Source organism: Peromyscus maniculatus, chromosome 1, assembly GCF_049852395.1.
Source record: "Peromyscus maniculatus bairdii isolate BWxNUB_F1_BW_parent chromosome 1, HU_Pman_BW_mat_3.1, whole genome shotgun sequence".
NCBI classification, from domain to species: Eukaryota; Metazoa; Chordata; class Mammalia; order Rodentia; family Cricetidae; genus Peromyscus; species Peromyscus maniculatus.
In genome coordinates, this window is record NC_134852.1 from 119,144,454 (window position 1) to 119,160,208 (window position 15,755).

General features: G+C 40.6%; 1 protein-coding gene across 3 annotated transcripts in view; it reads right to left on the reverse strand.

The window, feature by feature from the left end:
• Stk33 (serine/threonine kinase 33) overlaps positions 1-15,755 on the reverse strand; it is a 180,126-nt gene that overhangs the window by 23,879 nt on the left and 140,492 nt on the right. For all 3 annotated transcript variants that reach the window (XM_015997283.3, XM_015997282.3, XM_076549974.1), the window contains one exon: positions 8,066-8,263. In XM_015997283.3, coding sequence (XP_015852769.1) covers positions 8,066-8,263 — 198 coding nt within the window. The remainder of the gene's footprint in view (positions 1-8,065; positions 8,264-15,755) is intronic.

Below are 15,755 nucleotides of genomic sequence, written 5' to 3' on the forward strand. Positions count from 1 at the left end.
TATAATCCACACTCAACTGTCCTGGCTGGGGTGGAAAATAATCCATAGTTCCCTTTCATTTTATTTTCTCTGCACATTCCTATGGCTGCCCAGGGATGAAGAATATCTAAGGAGTTGCAACCATCCACATTAAATGGGGGACAGCTGTGGGTCCCAAATGGCACCCTCATCCTTCTGACTGGTGTTCTGAAACTTAGTTGCCACATATAAACACTTGCAATGGCTCATTCTGAGCCTGCCCCAGCTCCCTTAATCAAGTTCCCAAATAAATGGCCCTAGAGGGCAAGGGACCTTTGTTTCCTTTTACGTCCCTATCTAGCTTCCTACTACAAAGAGCTCTCAATGATTCTGACTCAAAGTATTTCTCCCTTAGCCATACTAGACCTATTGGCCATCACTCACTGGATTAGTTTATGACTCTAAGTTCCTGGAGATGGAGAAAATATAGAAACCTTTGACTCCCCAGGCAGTAAGCTCAGACAGGACCTTAAAAATGGCTTCCTAATGCTGCAGGGATGCTGTATCAAAAGAAGGACTTTCCCAGTATGCAAAGTACAAGTCTACAGGAATGACTTAAATGATTGTCTGCATTTCTGGGTTTTGTTTTGTTTTGTTAGATTTATTTCATGCGTATGTGTCTTTTGCCTGCATGCCTATATGTGCATATGTGTGTGCCTGGTGCCTGCAGAGCCAGAAGAGTATGGTAGATCTCCAGGAACTAATAATGTTACTGGCAGCTGGGAGCCACCATATGGGTTCTAGAAACCAAACCTGGATCCTCCACAAGAGCAGCAAGTGCACTTAACCACTGTGCCAATCTTAGCCTTCTAGCCTTCAGTTCTGCATAGCGAGGAGGCCAGTGGTCACTGTACTTTGTGAGTTTCTCTCTTTCTCTTTCTTACCTCTATCCCCACCCTCCATCAAATTGCTGGTTCTGGGGCACTCTTTTCTGCTCTCTGTTGCACTTCCCAAAGTCTCTGAGTTTTCTCAAGCCTGTTTACAGCTCTTCACCACCTTCCCACCACCCACTTCAAAGGGCGGCTGCTCTTCTGCTGGAGTGACTCTTTCCTGCAAAGAAGTGGCCTTCACTGTGTGTTTCTGATTCCCATCTTGGAGCTTCCCTAGCATTTCTATAATTTCTATAAACAAGATCATGCCATCTGCAATTGGGCGCTTGGACTTGCTCCCTTCTGTTTTGGGTGTCATTAGCTTTCTTCTCTTCCCTAGGTGCTCTGGCTAGGGCTTCCAGTACCATTTCAGCCAAAGTGGGCACCCTTGTCTTCCTCCAGATCATAGAACATTGTCTGATTTTCCTCGTTTGGTGTATTTTCACATATGGCCTTTATCATGTTGGATGCACTCCTACTATATTTAACTTGGTAAGAGGTTTTTCATCACAAAACTATGTTAATTTTTATTGAATGATTTTTCTGCATTTATTAAATGATTATTTTGTCATGTGATTGATTATTTTCATATCATGCATCATATTTACTGAACTATATGTATTGAACAATTCTTCTATCACTGGGATGAATCCCTGATATGGTGAAAGATCTTTGTAAAGTGCTGTTGGTTTAGTTTCCTACTATTTAGTTGATTTTTTTCATCTATTTTCATCAGGGATTTGGCCTGTGGCTTTCCTTTTTTATTGAACCCTACTTGTTTTGCGTATTAGGCAAAGGCTTGCCTCCAAGAATAAGTCTGGAAGGATTCCCTCACCTTCCATTTTGTTAAATTTTTGTAAAGTCTAGACGTAGATTTCAAAATCTGATGTTTCTTGATTGCTGTTCTCTCTGGATGACCTGCTCATGGATGAAAGCAGAGCTGTAAAGTCTCCTACTGTTACCGCAGCACAGTGTCTCTCTTTCTTTGGTCTGTTGATGCTTGTTTCATATATCAGTGTGCTCCAATGTTTGCTGAGTGCATACATACTTACAATTACTAGAGCATTCATGCTGACTTATTACTGTCTACTGACTACCTTGTTGTTTTTTGTTTGTTTGTTTTTTTTCTTTCGAGACAGGGTTTCTCTGTGTAGCTTTGGTGCCTGTCCTGGATCTCGCTCTGTAGACCAGGCTGGTCTCAAACTCACAGAGATCTTCCTGGTTCTGCCTCCCAAGTGCTGGGACTAAAAGTGTTCATGAGCCACCACCGCCTGGCTATACCTTTGTCATTTTTTACAGTTTTGGCTTGCAGTCTATTTTACCTCACGGAACTCTAGCCACTCCTGCTCTCTAGTTTCCATCTACGCAGTTCAATTTGTGTGGGTCCTTACTGAAGCAAGCCTCTTGCATATACTTGGATCCTGTGTGTGTGTGTGTGTGTGTGTGTGTGTGTGTGTGTGTGTGTGTGTGTGTGTGTGTGTTTTATTTCAATGTGCCATAGGCCTTTTAGTTGGAGAACTCAATTTACTTACATTCAAGGTAACTTGGTAGGAGAAACTTCTACCATTTTATTGCTAGATTTCTACATTTTTATAGACTCTTCTGCATCTTTCTTCCTCTATCAGCTACTTCTTTTGCAGTTAAGTGATTTTTCTGTATCACTACACTTTAGTTCTTTCTTAATTTTGTATTTATTATAGGTTTTTATTCGTGGTTACCATGGGGCTTACCAAACACATCTGCTATGGCTTGGGTCTGAAATGATCCTTGCAGGCTCATTTGTTTGAACACTTACTTGGTCCTTGGGTGCTGGTGCTGTTTAGGAAGTTACTGAACCCTTATTAGGAGGTAGACCCCATGGTTAAAGCAGGCTGCTAAAGGTGGGGCCTTGAGAGTTTGATCCCCTCTGGTTTGGGTCCAGCTCAGTCTACTGTCTATGGGCTGCCATGATCTGACAGGTTCCATTGTCAGCTGTGAAGCACCTCAGCTGCTCTGCGCCCTGCTGTGATAGGCTGCATCCCCTGCACCAGGAACAAACTAAGCCTCCATTTACTTCTAGTGTTTCTGTCAGGCAGCTACTTAAAGCAGTAATAAAAGTGACTCACAGAATATCTTTTAGTAACAATAGGTTATTTTAAACAAATAACAACTTTAACATCAATCACTAAAAAAAAATTACCCTACATTTTAACTCTATTTCCACCCCACCCCCACCCCTGTTTTCAATTTCTGATGTCTCTATTTACATCTCTTTGATATTAGTTATTGTAACTATCTGTGCTTTGTCTTTTAACATTCCCATCTGGAATACAAGTGGTTTATCTTACAATCCTGGTGTGGAGGGCTAGTTGGCTGATCGGCTGGTTGGGTTTTTCAGGTGTGGGGGTGTGTGGATTTTTACTTTGACCTGTGAGTTTTGCATCTTCAGATACTTTTGTGTTCCACATTAGTGTCCTTTTAATTTGAAGACTTCCCTTTGGCATTTTTGCTAGATGTGTCTTAACAGATGTTAATGAACTCCCTCAGATTCTTTTGTCTAAGAGAGTTACCTCTCTCCTTCATTTCCAACTTATAGCTTTTCCAAGTATGGCACTCTTGGTGGTAGTTTTCCCTTTCAGTGTTTTGACAATATCACCCTGTCTCTCTTGGCCTGGAGGCTTCTGTGATTGTATGCCATGACTTCTTCCCCATGCTCCTCTTAGGGATTCTGCTTTGTCATGATACCAGGTAGTGTCTTTTTGTGTGACATGGGGAGGTCCTCTTTGGTTCTTTCTGAGTACAGGTACGTGAACTTCCTTTGACTGAATATTGGCTTTTTCCTCAGATTATGGAAAATTCCTCTCAATACTTTAAAAGTTACTTTATCTATTTAATTTTGAGACGGAGTCTCACTATGCAGACCTAGCTGTCCTGAAACTTGATAATGTAGACCAGACTGGCCTTGAACTCACAGAGATCCATCTGTCTCTGCTTCCTGGGTGCTGAGATTAAAAATGTGCAACCATCGCACTTGTCCTCATCCTAAATTTCTTTAAATATGCTTTTTGGCTCTATTTCTCTCTCTACTTTCTTTAATTCCTATTACACATAGATTAGGTCTCTTGACGGTAGCCTACAACTCCTATAAGCTTTCTTCACACTCCTCTCTCTGTCTCTGTCTCTGTCTCTCTGTCTCTGTCTCTGTCTCTGTCTCTCTCTCTCTCTCTCTCTCTCTCTCTCTCTCTCTCTCTCTGATACTGGACTGACCAATTTCAAATGTTCTGTCTTCAATCTCACTGTTCCTCATTTTGAGCTGCTAAAGCTTTTATTGCATTTTTACTTGGCTCATTATATAATTAATCCATTGTTTAGATTCTCTCTCTCTCCCTCCCTCTCTCCCTCGCATTCTCTGCTGTCCCTTCCTTTCTTTCTTGATTGCTTTTGCAAAACTGCTTGTTTTATTCATGCATTATTCTCAAATTTCATTTTTCATCTATATATTCTTGGGTTCAGTGAATTTTTAAGAGATTTTGTGAATTCTCTTTTCTGTTATGACATAGTTCTCCCTTTCTTTGGTGTCTATTGTTGTGGTTTTATTGGAGGTTGTGATGATATACTGTCTTTGTTGTTTTGTTTTTTGAGACAGGGTTTCTCTATGTAGCACTGGCTGTCCTGGAAATCACCCTGTAGACCAGGCTGGCCTTGAACTTGGAGATCCACCTGCCTCTGACTCTGAAGTGCTGGGATTAAAGGTGTGCGCCACCACTGACTAGAGATCTACTGTCTTTGTAATTCTGTGTTCTGTCACTGGCCTCCATATTTGAAGAAGCCGCTACCTTGGCTTCTTTGGGCAGTTTGGAAACAGCAGCCTTCCCTGCTGTGTTATGATGGTGGCTCAGAGATTACTTTCAAGATCTCTAGATGGCTAGGTGGCTGCCTCTGCACTGGCTTTATTCTGCTTTCTGGCAAGACAATTGGTTGTGCTCTGTATTTAGGCTGAGCCGCTGGGTAGGCAACTGCCACTAATCCACTAATCCACAGCGTGCACTTCTGGCCACCGTGTTAGTCTTGTTACTCCCTTGGTGAGTCTGAAGGTGGTTTTTGGAGTCATGGGAAATACTGTTTAAACTCTCAGGTGTGGCAGAACCAGGACCTGTTAATAGATGTAATTCACAGCCTTGGTAGTGTTCCTCTCTTCACAGCCACAGAAAGAACTGTTTAAATCCCCAGGTGCAGCAAACCAGTTCCTGGTTATTAATTAAATAGCTTTGGTCTGATCCCACTCATGGAAGGGTCTGGAGTGGTCTTTGTGGTCAGACGACACTGTTTATACTCACAGAATTCACTGGAAGGGCGTTCCTGTCACTGGGCAGACTTGGACTATGGAGAAGGGCTATGTTAGAGACTGGCCTTCTAGGGAAGTACGGTTGGAAGAATGCCCACCTCCTCTAGGACCCACCCAGCTTTGCCAGTAGGTTACATCATTACCTGGAGTGATGACAAACTGCCACTGCTGACAGACATAAGCTTCCACTCTAGCACCGCACTGGTCTCCTCAGTAGGCTCAGCTCTTTTCTAGTTTCTCTCTGGCTGCCATTTTCCCTCTAAGCTCCCCATGAACTGAGAATGGAAGGGGCTTCCCTGCAGTGTTTCTGAATGCCAGGGAAGTGGCTGCTTTCCTGCTTCTCTCTTCTCCCGGGAAAGACCTTAGATCCTAATGACTTCTCTCTTGGGGGACAGTGTGCCTCCTGAGAGAGGAGGAGGGCAATGTGGTCCTAAGAAGACCACTTTTCTCACGCTATCAATGGAGGTGGAGGTTTTGAGGCAGCTGGGGGGGGGAGGGGAGAGTGTTTGGTTGGTTGGGTTTTTTGTTGGTTTTTTATTTGTTTGTTTGTTTGTTTGTTTTAGGGTTTGTTGTTGTTGTTCAGCTCTGAGGAAAATAGAGGTGATCAGTCTTGATCCCATGCTTAGGGAATCTCGGTGATATCACTCCACTCATTCCACTGACTTCAGGACTTCCACACTCTGCTACTTATTGTAAATACAAATTTGAAAGACTGGAAGTAATTTTCAGCATAAACTTTGGCACAATTAAGAAAATAGTATATTTACTTGCAAAAGCCAATGAAATATGAGGAATCTGTCTCTTTTAAAGGGAAACAAACTTCAGGAAAAAAATGCCACGTTAAATTCCTCCCAAGATATCGCAGACAAGCCTAAGCAAGGGAAAATTCCTTAGAAGACACTGAAGGCAAAATGCTATGAGCATTGCAGGAACAGCTACAGAAGCCGTGCAACCAGCAAGCTCTCTTTCCATCCTGGGAGGCACTGCTACTGTGGCCCAGCCCTTGCTCACTGACGTGAGCCCTGAGTGCGAAACAGCTGTTCTTGCTGAAATGAAATGCTGTATTCTCAGGTTTATGACTAAAGTCCTGTCAATAGATGACAAAGTTCACATTCTAATCCCTTTCTTCCTTAGCTGAAGTCGCCAAGAGCAGAAGAGGTCACACACATTAGCCTGTGATTTGCAGGACGTCTGGGACAGGGAAGAAAGCATGACAGAGCAATGGGAAAGGAGATGGAGTGCCTTTGACCCACAGAGGAAGTCTATGTCATATTCACTGATAAACACAGATATAACCCTGCACCGCAGAACATTTGTGCAGTGTGTATATTTGTATATGTGCACATATAGATGCATGTGTATATGCATTATATAAACATGCACACACACCGTATGTATGGATGTGAATATGTGTAACTTTGTGTATGTATATGCTACCATGTCAGCCAACAGAAAATCTTCAAATTATGTTCAACAAAAAGAAATGTAAACATGAGTTTTAGGGTGTAATTTTTGAAGAGAATATAAAATACACATTGTGCTGAGCAACGTAGGAGTTGTTGTCAGATGAGACAGGAAGGGAATCAATAAGCTTATGTTTACAGTATCGTAAAAGAGTGATTCTTGCACACAATCTAAGTCACTATGTTAAGCTTTTTATCCCACATTTACTGTCCAGCAGACACAGAGCTTCCCAGCCAGGAGGTCACTCTCCCAGGCCCCTTCTGCAAGATTCTGGCAGGAATCTTGGCTAGGAGTAGGGCCAGCAGGACTGCACATTCCTGGGCATGGGTCAGGGCTCGCCCCGACAGTCCCCTGTGCTCTGCCTATCTGCTGCTACAGGGAACCAGAAATCAACAACAAACACAGAAATCTGGACTCTCCCGAGCACAGGATGCAGAGTTTAAGTAAGAGCTAGGACACAGACAGAGGAGAGAGAACTCAAACAGAAAAAACTTACACTGACATATATATAAAAATAGGGACCGCCAGGCGTTGGTGGCGCACGTCTTTAATCCCAGCACTCGGGAGGCAGAGCCAGGCGGATCTCTGTGAGTTCGAGGCCAGCCTGGGCTACCAAGTGAGCTCCAGGAAAGGCGCAAAGCTACACAGAGAAACCCTGTCTCGGAAAAAAAAAAAAAAAATAGGGAAGGGCTTGTCTGGGCAAACCCTCTGAATATCCAGTTAATAGATCTACAATCTAGAATCAAAATGTTAACAAAACTGTCCCACAGACATGAAACTGTTCAGATCTAATCAGGTAACCCAACAAACCTATGTAGCTCAGGTTTTTATGAAACAATACACAAATAACTGTATAATATAATAATACATTTTGCATATAATACATAAACCAATTTTAAATTCTATAGCTGGATAGAGTACAAAACTTATTAATTTGGAGCCATGGGTCAAATCTGGCATACCACCTGTTTCATCAGCAAAGGCTCAGCTGGAATGAAGTCATGTTCACGCGCTGCTGTCTGCGGCAGTGCCCAGGCTGTACCATCCGAGCTGAGTAGCTATGACAGAGGCTAATAGGGCCCCAAAGCCTATAGCACTTCCTACAGTCTGAGTGTCCTTCATCTGAAATTGCTGGATGTTCAGATTAGGGAAGCTCAATCTGCATGCGTTCTCTCACAGAGAAAAGTTGGCAGCCACACTCTGAATAGCCCCTGATCCTAAATATGAGGCCCTGCTGCTAAATCACATGGCTTAGAAGGCAGAAGGACCTCACCTGCTGAATAATGCAGGCCTTTGTTACCAACTAACAGTGAAATGATGGAGCTGCAAAAGAGGTCCCCAGCGCGTGACAGTGCTGAGCAGTGGAGCCTGCCACGGTGGCTCTTCCTACCTGTTTTGTTGTCTTTGCAGACGGACTGTCATTGACATCAAGGACCTTTTCCCTCGTGTGGCTACTTTTCAACTTTCCTGTCACAGGATGCTTAGTCTTCTCTTCTGTCTTGGTGTCCTCATCACTTTCTGGGTTATTTTTCCATTCTTTCATCATTTCTAATACATTGGTTGGTCTCACTGAAGAAAATGTATTGCCCTAATATTAAAAACAAATGTTTGTGTTATAAACAGTTCAGATAATTGAAAGATTCTTAAACATCTTTCTTACTAATATATTCTCTCCAAATTAGCAAGTTACATGGAAAAATTATAAAGCTGAGCAAATACCAAAACTCTGGTGTCTGTTGGAGCACACTCCCTGTCCCACAGTGGCTAACTACCACATGGCATCACTTATGATGTGAACAGGGTTAGAGAAAACCACTCTCAAGTCATGAAGGAATAAATGTAGCCTGCTTGTGCCAAGGTTACAACATGGCAATTCTGTGGCAGCCAAGACCTCTTTTGCACTGTTCTTAGGAAACTGGTAAGACACTGCCCAAAAGCTAAGGGTCCAACACTAAAGGTGAGTCTACACAACACCAAATGTCTAGGAAAAACACCCACACTCGGGTACTTAGGTAAACAGTATGTCAAAGAATATAGATCATCGATTTGAAAGCTCTTGCCTGGAATATTTCTATATAATGTGGCCATTTGGCTATAATTGACTCAGTGTGCTGTTTTTATCCCAGCTATGACCGTATCAAACCAAAATTGGCCATTATACACTATTTTCCAAATATCCCATCTAATGTGCCAAGACACACAGAGGTAAGCTCAAATGGCTCCTGCTTGACTTAAATATTTTTTATTCTAATTCCGGCTGTTAGAGAACATTTGGACAGGATGTTTGGATCACCTTTAGGTTAAAATGAGACCACAGGTATGTAGCAATTCTAAGCAGTCTTTGTACATAGGTAGATTTAAGTGTTATGCACTAATGACACAGAAAACCACAAGACTGAGCACATTAAGGGCAGCCATCTGAATACACTGTGGAGGATTTATTGAGTTTAATATAGTCATGGTTAAAAATAGATCAGCATCAAGAACAGAATAGTAATAACAAGAGATCATTAGGAGACTAAGTCCCAAGCTCTTCTGTTCTGCCCTTACCTTTTCCCCCAGCATCTGAGTACTCTACACTGGCTGTACTCATTTCTCCTCTGCCCCCTAATTTATCATCCCTTTCTGACAACCATGGCCTATACTGCCTTCAAGGCCCAATTTAAAAGTCATCTCTATTAGGTATCCTAGAACTGGGAGCATACACAGGGCTAAAGCAGCAGCCATGGGAGACTAGAGCCATCTGAAATGCCTGATCGTCTCAGAGTCATTGATCTGAGTCCTGATCTCCAAGGCTTGCAACTTCTCAGCTTCATCCTGACTTCTGTCAGAATTCACAGTACCTAGGCTCCTAGACTTTGGATATACACATCTTGGGCTCAATTTAATTCTCTCATTAGCAAAGATACAATCTGACATTTTGCATTGAGTCTGTAACCTCAGTCCTGTTCAAAGAAATGTCCCCAGGTTAACTCTTGGATACTGTGGATTTCACGTTTCTACCCTCTTTGAAGAATTTGTGACTTTGTCAGAATAAACATATCACTTTTAGGTGACACATTTTTGGGAGTTCCTACATAGTCCATCATGCTCATAGTCCATCCCAGTTTCTACTAGGTACCTACAAAGATCTGGAGCCTCTCTTAGTCAGATCCCTGACTAAGAATGCAGCAACTCTTACTCATGCCAGGCAATTTTCAATGGAAGACGCTAAGCACTGGGACTTAGAAGTCATTCTTTATCACAGGACATGCAACCTATCCTGATAGGGAGAACAAAGGAAATGCTGCACCTACAAGTCACCTCTAAGATGCCTTAGCAAGATGAGCCTGTCTACACATGACTATGCCTAAATGATATGCACAATATGACAGCAGTTTATTACAGTACTCTTTGCTTTGCAAAGTCCTGATAAGCATATATTTAGTTACCATGATTTAACTAACAGCATCAGTCCCTCAAACTTCACACACCATGCTATATTAAACATTATTATAAAAATTGCAAACTCACTGCTGGCTTTGCAGCCCACACCAAACAGGTGCCCATTATGATCAATGACCAGCTGGGTTACTTCTTTCAAAGTGTATTGGTTCCTGGATACTAAGTATCTGTTCATCCACCCATCTCCTTCTCTCCAAGGAATTAGTCAACAAAGATAAAAGTGTAGCAAAGAAAAGAAAATGTTGGTACTAGGAGTAAAATTTGAATCAAACAGAGTGGAATAACAGAAGAAATAGTTTGTAATGGGGACCCTGACACTCCCTCATTTGCATACAGTCAAAGGAAGTAGTATAGGTAAATTTGACAAGTGAAGGGGTGTACCAGAAAGGATGGAAATATTGCTGAGGAAGGATGCCTGCAAAGAACTCTCAGAGGTGTCTCATGACATAGAAGGCACAATAATACAATGCTGGAAGCAGATCGAAATGGGCAACCAGTGGGCAAGTTTGCCAGGTACAACACTGACCCTCACTCCATAAAGTCACTGCTAGCGCAAAAAGGTAGGACTACAAAAACCAATCTTGATAAATGTTTACCAACAGCAACAACACCACCAATCTTTCTGCCTTCCTATTTCTAACATTCTATAATGTGCTACATGAACATTGCCATGAATTTATTTCACCTTTATGTATGTCTGCAATGAGCAGAGAGTTTTCATATTTAGGGTTTTTAACAGAGATGTTTGGACATAGATTTTTCTTAATTATTAAAATCTATTTTGCAGGCTGGAGAGATGGCTCAGAGGTTAAGAGCACTGGCTGGTCTCCCAAAGGTCCTGAGTTCAATTCCCAGCACCCACATGGTGGCTCACAACCATCTATAACGAGATCTGGTGCATTCTTCTGGCCTGCAGGCATACATGCAGACAGAACACTGTATACATAATAAATAAATAAATCTTTTTTAAAAAATCTATTTTACAGAGTATCACCCTGTGCTGTCATTTTACATTCTTGCATTACCATGTAGAGTAAGGATTGCCTATGTTATCTTAAGCCTGTATCTCTAGCAAGCTTTAAGTGTCCACCTATAGGATCACCTGTAAGCCACCCAAGAGCTCAGCAGCTAACACTGAGTGGTGAGAGTACCATTGTACTCAAAGAAATTGCCCTATTTCTCAATCCAAAGAGATTGTGAGGAAGAGAAGGGGATCTAAAATAGAATCATCACGAACACTCCACCACTTGGAAAGTTAACTCTTGGCTTACTGTACTCACTTATGCTAGCAAGCTTAGACTCTGCTACATTGGAAAGTGGAGTCCATGCTGTCCATGTCTAAAACCCACTCACAGGCTACCCACTTCCTGCTTGTTAGCAGTCAAAGGAGAAATTGCATCTGATACTTGGACTAACCAGTAAGTAATGGCCTATAGCTATGAGCCTTTCAGTCTAACAAATGATAAATGAACTAACCAACTAAAGAAACAAACAAAAATGAGCTAGAACTGCCAGTGGGCACTAGATGACATGCCACCTCAGTACAAGGACGCTAGCCTTGGAACTCCCTTTGCTGGCTGAATCCAGGTCAGACACTGAACTCGTCACTTCCAAGGTAGCAGTGGCCATTTGATAACTGGAGGCTGCCCAAGTAGAGGCTTTTTTGGTTAGAGCATTTCCACTGCATAGCCAACAGGTAGTTGAGGCTAATATGATTTAGTTTGGAAAAATTAGGCAGGGGTGTGTACTCACGGAGAAGCAAGAGTCAAATGCTAAGACTTTGAGTCTTTGCCTTAATGGATAGCCCCACAAATGGAGACTTAGTGATATTTTCTCATCTAACCAAGTCTGACTTTCCAAGTGTGCCTGTCATTATTGTGTAAATAATACATGCTTAATAAGTGTTTTTCATGAACTAGACATGTGAGGGAGAGTAAGACCCCAGAAAATAAAGCTGGCAGAGCTGAAGAACACTCTGGAACTTTAGCTTATCATCAGTCTCTACTTTTGAAAACAGCTAGGACATTTCCATTGGTGATGTTACTAGGAATAAGTTTTTCAACAAAAAATGGAACACTTTATTAAAAGTATATAAAAGGATACTCAACTTTGCAAAATTAATGAAGCCCAATCCAAAAACCGAGGTGCTGATTTTTATACAGCAATGTGAATAAATTAAAATGTGATTATCTGCATTCATGAGGGTATAGTCAAATTCTATTTCTTTCTTTAAAGATTTGTGTGTATGTGTGTGTGTGTGTATGTGTGTGTGTGTGTATGTGTGTGTGTGTGTGTGTGTGTGTGTGTGTGTGTGTGTGTGTGTGTTCAGGTTTCCAGAGTCCAGCAGAGTGGCTGTGAGTTGCCCAATGTGGGGGCTGTATGAGCACTCTTAACTGCTGAGTCCTCTCTCCAGACCCAAGGAGTCATGTTTACCTCCTTCCTATAGCAGGTAAATTATTGATAGCCTATCAAAATGTGTTACATATAGTCTCTCTGACCAGCGATTCCAACATTCAGAATTTATTTTATGGATATGCTAACATAATGCACAAAACTATATTTGCAAGAACACTTGTTGAGCCAATTATTTTAACAGGAAAGACCTAAAACAATTCATATATTTAATATATATAGGGAATTTTACAAAATAATAGAACATCCATATTTTGAGATACAACATTGTACTTTTTCTTAAGAGAATCTTCCCAATATATACTAAGTGAAAAAGAGCAGTTTACAGACTATGAACCTATTTGTGTAATGTGAGAGGTAGAATGTTAGTTTTCCTGTTTTGTTCACTATTTAAACCATTTACCATGGACAATCCCATGGATTCCATAGTACTAATTAGCAATGTAAGAAGCATGTGTTAAACTGTAGAGAGCTGCACAACCACTAAATGATCAGTCACCCTGATGGCTGGGATGGAAAAAGGGGCCACTAAGGTAAGCAGCAGTGTGCTGCTTCATGTTGAAGACAGTCAGCCTATTGATTTCTCACGAGTGTAGCAGCAAATGAGTGGATGAGGACAATGTTGGTACTCCTAGCCTTCAGGAGGAAGGAGCCTGGGAAATTACTGTATTACGGAGGTGCATCTCTAACTGCCAGCTGAGTTTCTAGTTAAGAGGTAAAACTGAGCCTTCAAACTCAATATACTTCAAACCAACACTCTTCAAACTGGGGTGTGCACACACCTGGCTGTACAGAAGGCTTTCCAAGGGATGTGTGGGCAGAGATGGCTTGGGGAATCAGTTTCAGGACCCTTGATCTGCTTGAGGAAGGATTTGTAATAATCCTCTTCATGCTTTTCCCCTTAAGTCAGTTTCTTCCACTTCACAAGAAAAAGAAGGCATAGTTCTCACCATTTTTATTATTACTTTATATATAATATATATATACATACACTTTAATATACACACACTTTATATATATACTTTATATAGGTATATATAAAGTAATGTATTATAACTATATATTTACATATAAATATTTATATATGTATATATATAAAGTAATACTTTATATGTATATTTAATTCCTGAAGTACCAAGGACAGTTCAAAGTTTCTGTGTTGGTGTTCAGGAAGCAAATGAGCCTAACGACTTGGTGGGAAATCTTTTAGAAATGGGATGCTTTATGTCTTTGCTTCCAACAAAAAATGAAGAAAGACCTAATTAAATTCTTAGAAGGTAGAGCATTCAGAATCATTTTTGTGATTTATTTTATTATATGATTCTAAATACCTTTCCCTGGGCTTTGGGTGCACTGGAACAGCATTTATATCCTTGTTGTTCAAAATGCATTTTTATCATTAATCCAGCCAAAGATTGACTTCCATTTATTCACTCATTTATAATGTAATGCATTTCTACTATACAAGTGGAAAATGGATACTAAATTGCATCCATCTACTTGATTTTCCTCTACCCTGTCTTCCTGAGGGGACTGCCATTTCCTTGATATCTTGTTTATATTTTAATGATACCTATGTGTATTCAAAGTAGAATTTTTCTCTAGCTGTTTTAACTTGATAAAATGAGTATCAGGCCTTAGATTTTTTTTTCATTCAAAATGACATTGCCAAGACCATTGTATATCCTATCATGGGTAATCAGGAACCTTGATTCCTACATTACAACACCTGTGGAAAGTACTTCATGATGCAGCAAAGATCTAAATGTGAGGCTAAAACTAGAAAAGCTTCTGGAGGAAACATAGGAGATTGTCTTCATGATCTTGGGGCAGGGGGCTAGAAAATTACTGGGCAGGACACAAAGACTATTAACTATATACAAGAAAAAATGATACATGGAATTTTTACCAATGTTATAATTGTTCACCAAAGACAGCAGTAAGATGTGGAAGAGATACATAATAGACAAGAGGGAAATTATATACACATATATGCATGTGTGTGTGTGTGCTTATATATAGATGACAAAGGGTTCATAATCAGAATACACATAGAACTACAAATCTGTAAGAAAAAGACCTTTCGTTAAAGATTAATTTATTTTATTTTATGTATGTAACTGTTTGCCCACTTGTCTGTATGTGTACCACATGCATATAATGCCCCAAGAAGCCAGAAGAGGGTGTTACATCCCCTGGAACTCAAGTTACAGAGGGATGTGAGCCACCATATGGATGCATACACATGGCACACAGATATTCATGCAGGAAAAACACTCATACAAATAAAATAAATAAATTTCTTAATAGTTTCTCTACTTTGCTTATCCTTTAAAAGATGGCCCTTGCCAGGCTCTGTTCTGCTTTGCATCCTTGGCTCATTTCCACTCTTTTCTAATTATTTTATCTTGGTTTACTCTGTTAGGCTTTTTTCCTCTGAAATTTTAAGTTCAGAAAATCAGAATGAATTACCTACACACATGTATGGAATAGTCAAGGAACAAATTTAGTAAAAGATTAAAACAAATGTGTTTCTTATAAGTAGCTAAATTTTTAAAATTCAATTTGAGACTCTATCTTAAAATGGGCATTTAAATCAATTTGTTTATAATTATCTCTAAATTTGGACATGCTCCTATCATCTGAGTTTATTATTTCAACTGTTCCACCATGTGTCTCCTTTTAATCCTTCAGTACTTTAAACTCCAACATCTATGTAGTCTTCTTTTTCAGCTTCACAAGAGTCCATGTTTTCACTCCCTCCCCAGTGCTCCTAATGTTGAGATGACATTCATATTATCTGAACTTTGAATTCTGGATTATTATGAGCATATTTTCTTTTCTTTGGCATTGTTTCTTGTTTTGCTTAAGACACCAATAACCCTTATACAAGGTGTGTAAAGACACCCGTGCATTCAGCTCCTTTGAACATTTTCATCAAGTGTGCTAAGTGTGGGCCTCTGGGCTGGACTCTCTGAAGTCTTGCTTATTTAAAAATACTTTCACTATTTCTTTTCATGTCAATGACCATTTGATGGATATAAAATTTTAGGTTTAAAGTTATTTTTCCCTTGATGAACTTAAAATACTATCCCAGTTATTCTCATTGCATAGTACTGCTGACCAGTAGGATGTACGATTCCTCCTTACAAGATCTGCCCGTGTCTTGCTTTAAATCCTTTATTAGACTGTGGAGAACCCACAGGCAGAGACTGGCCCACAAG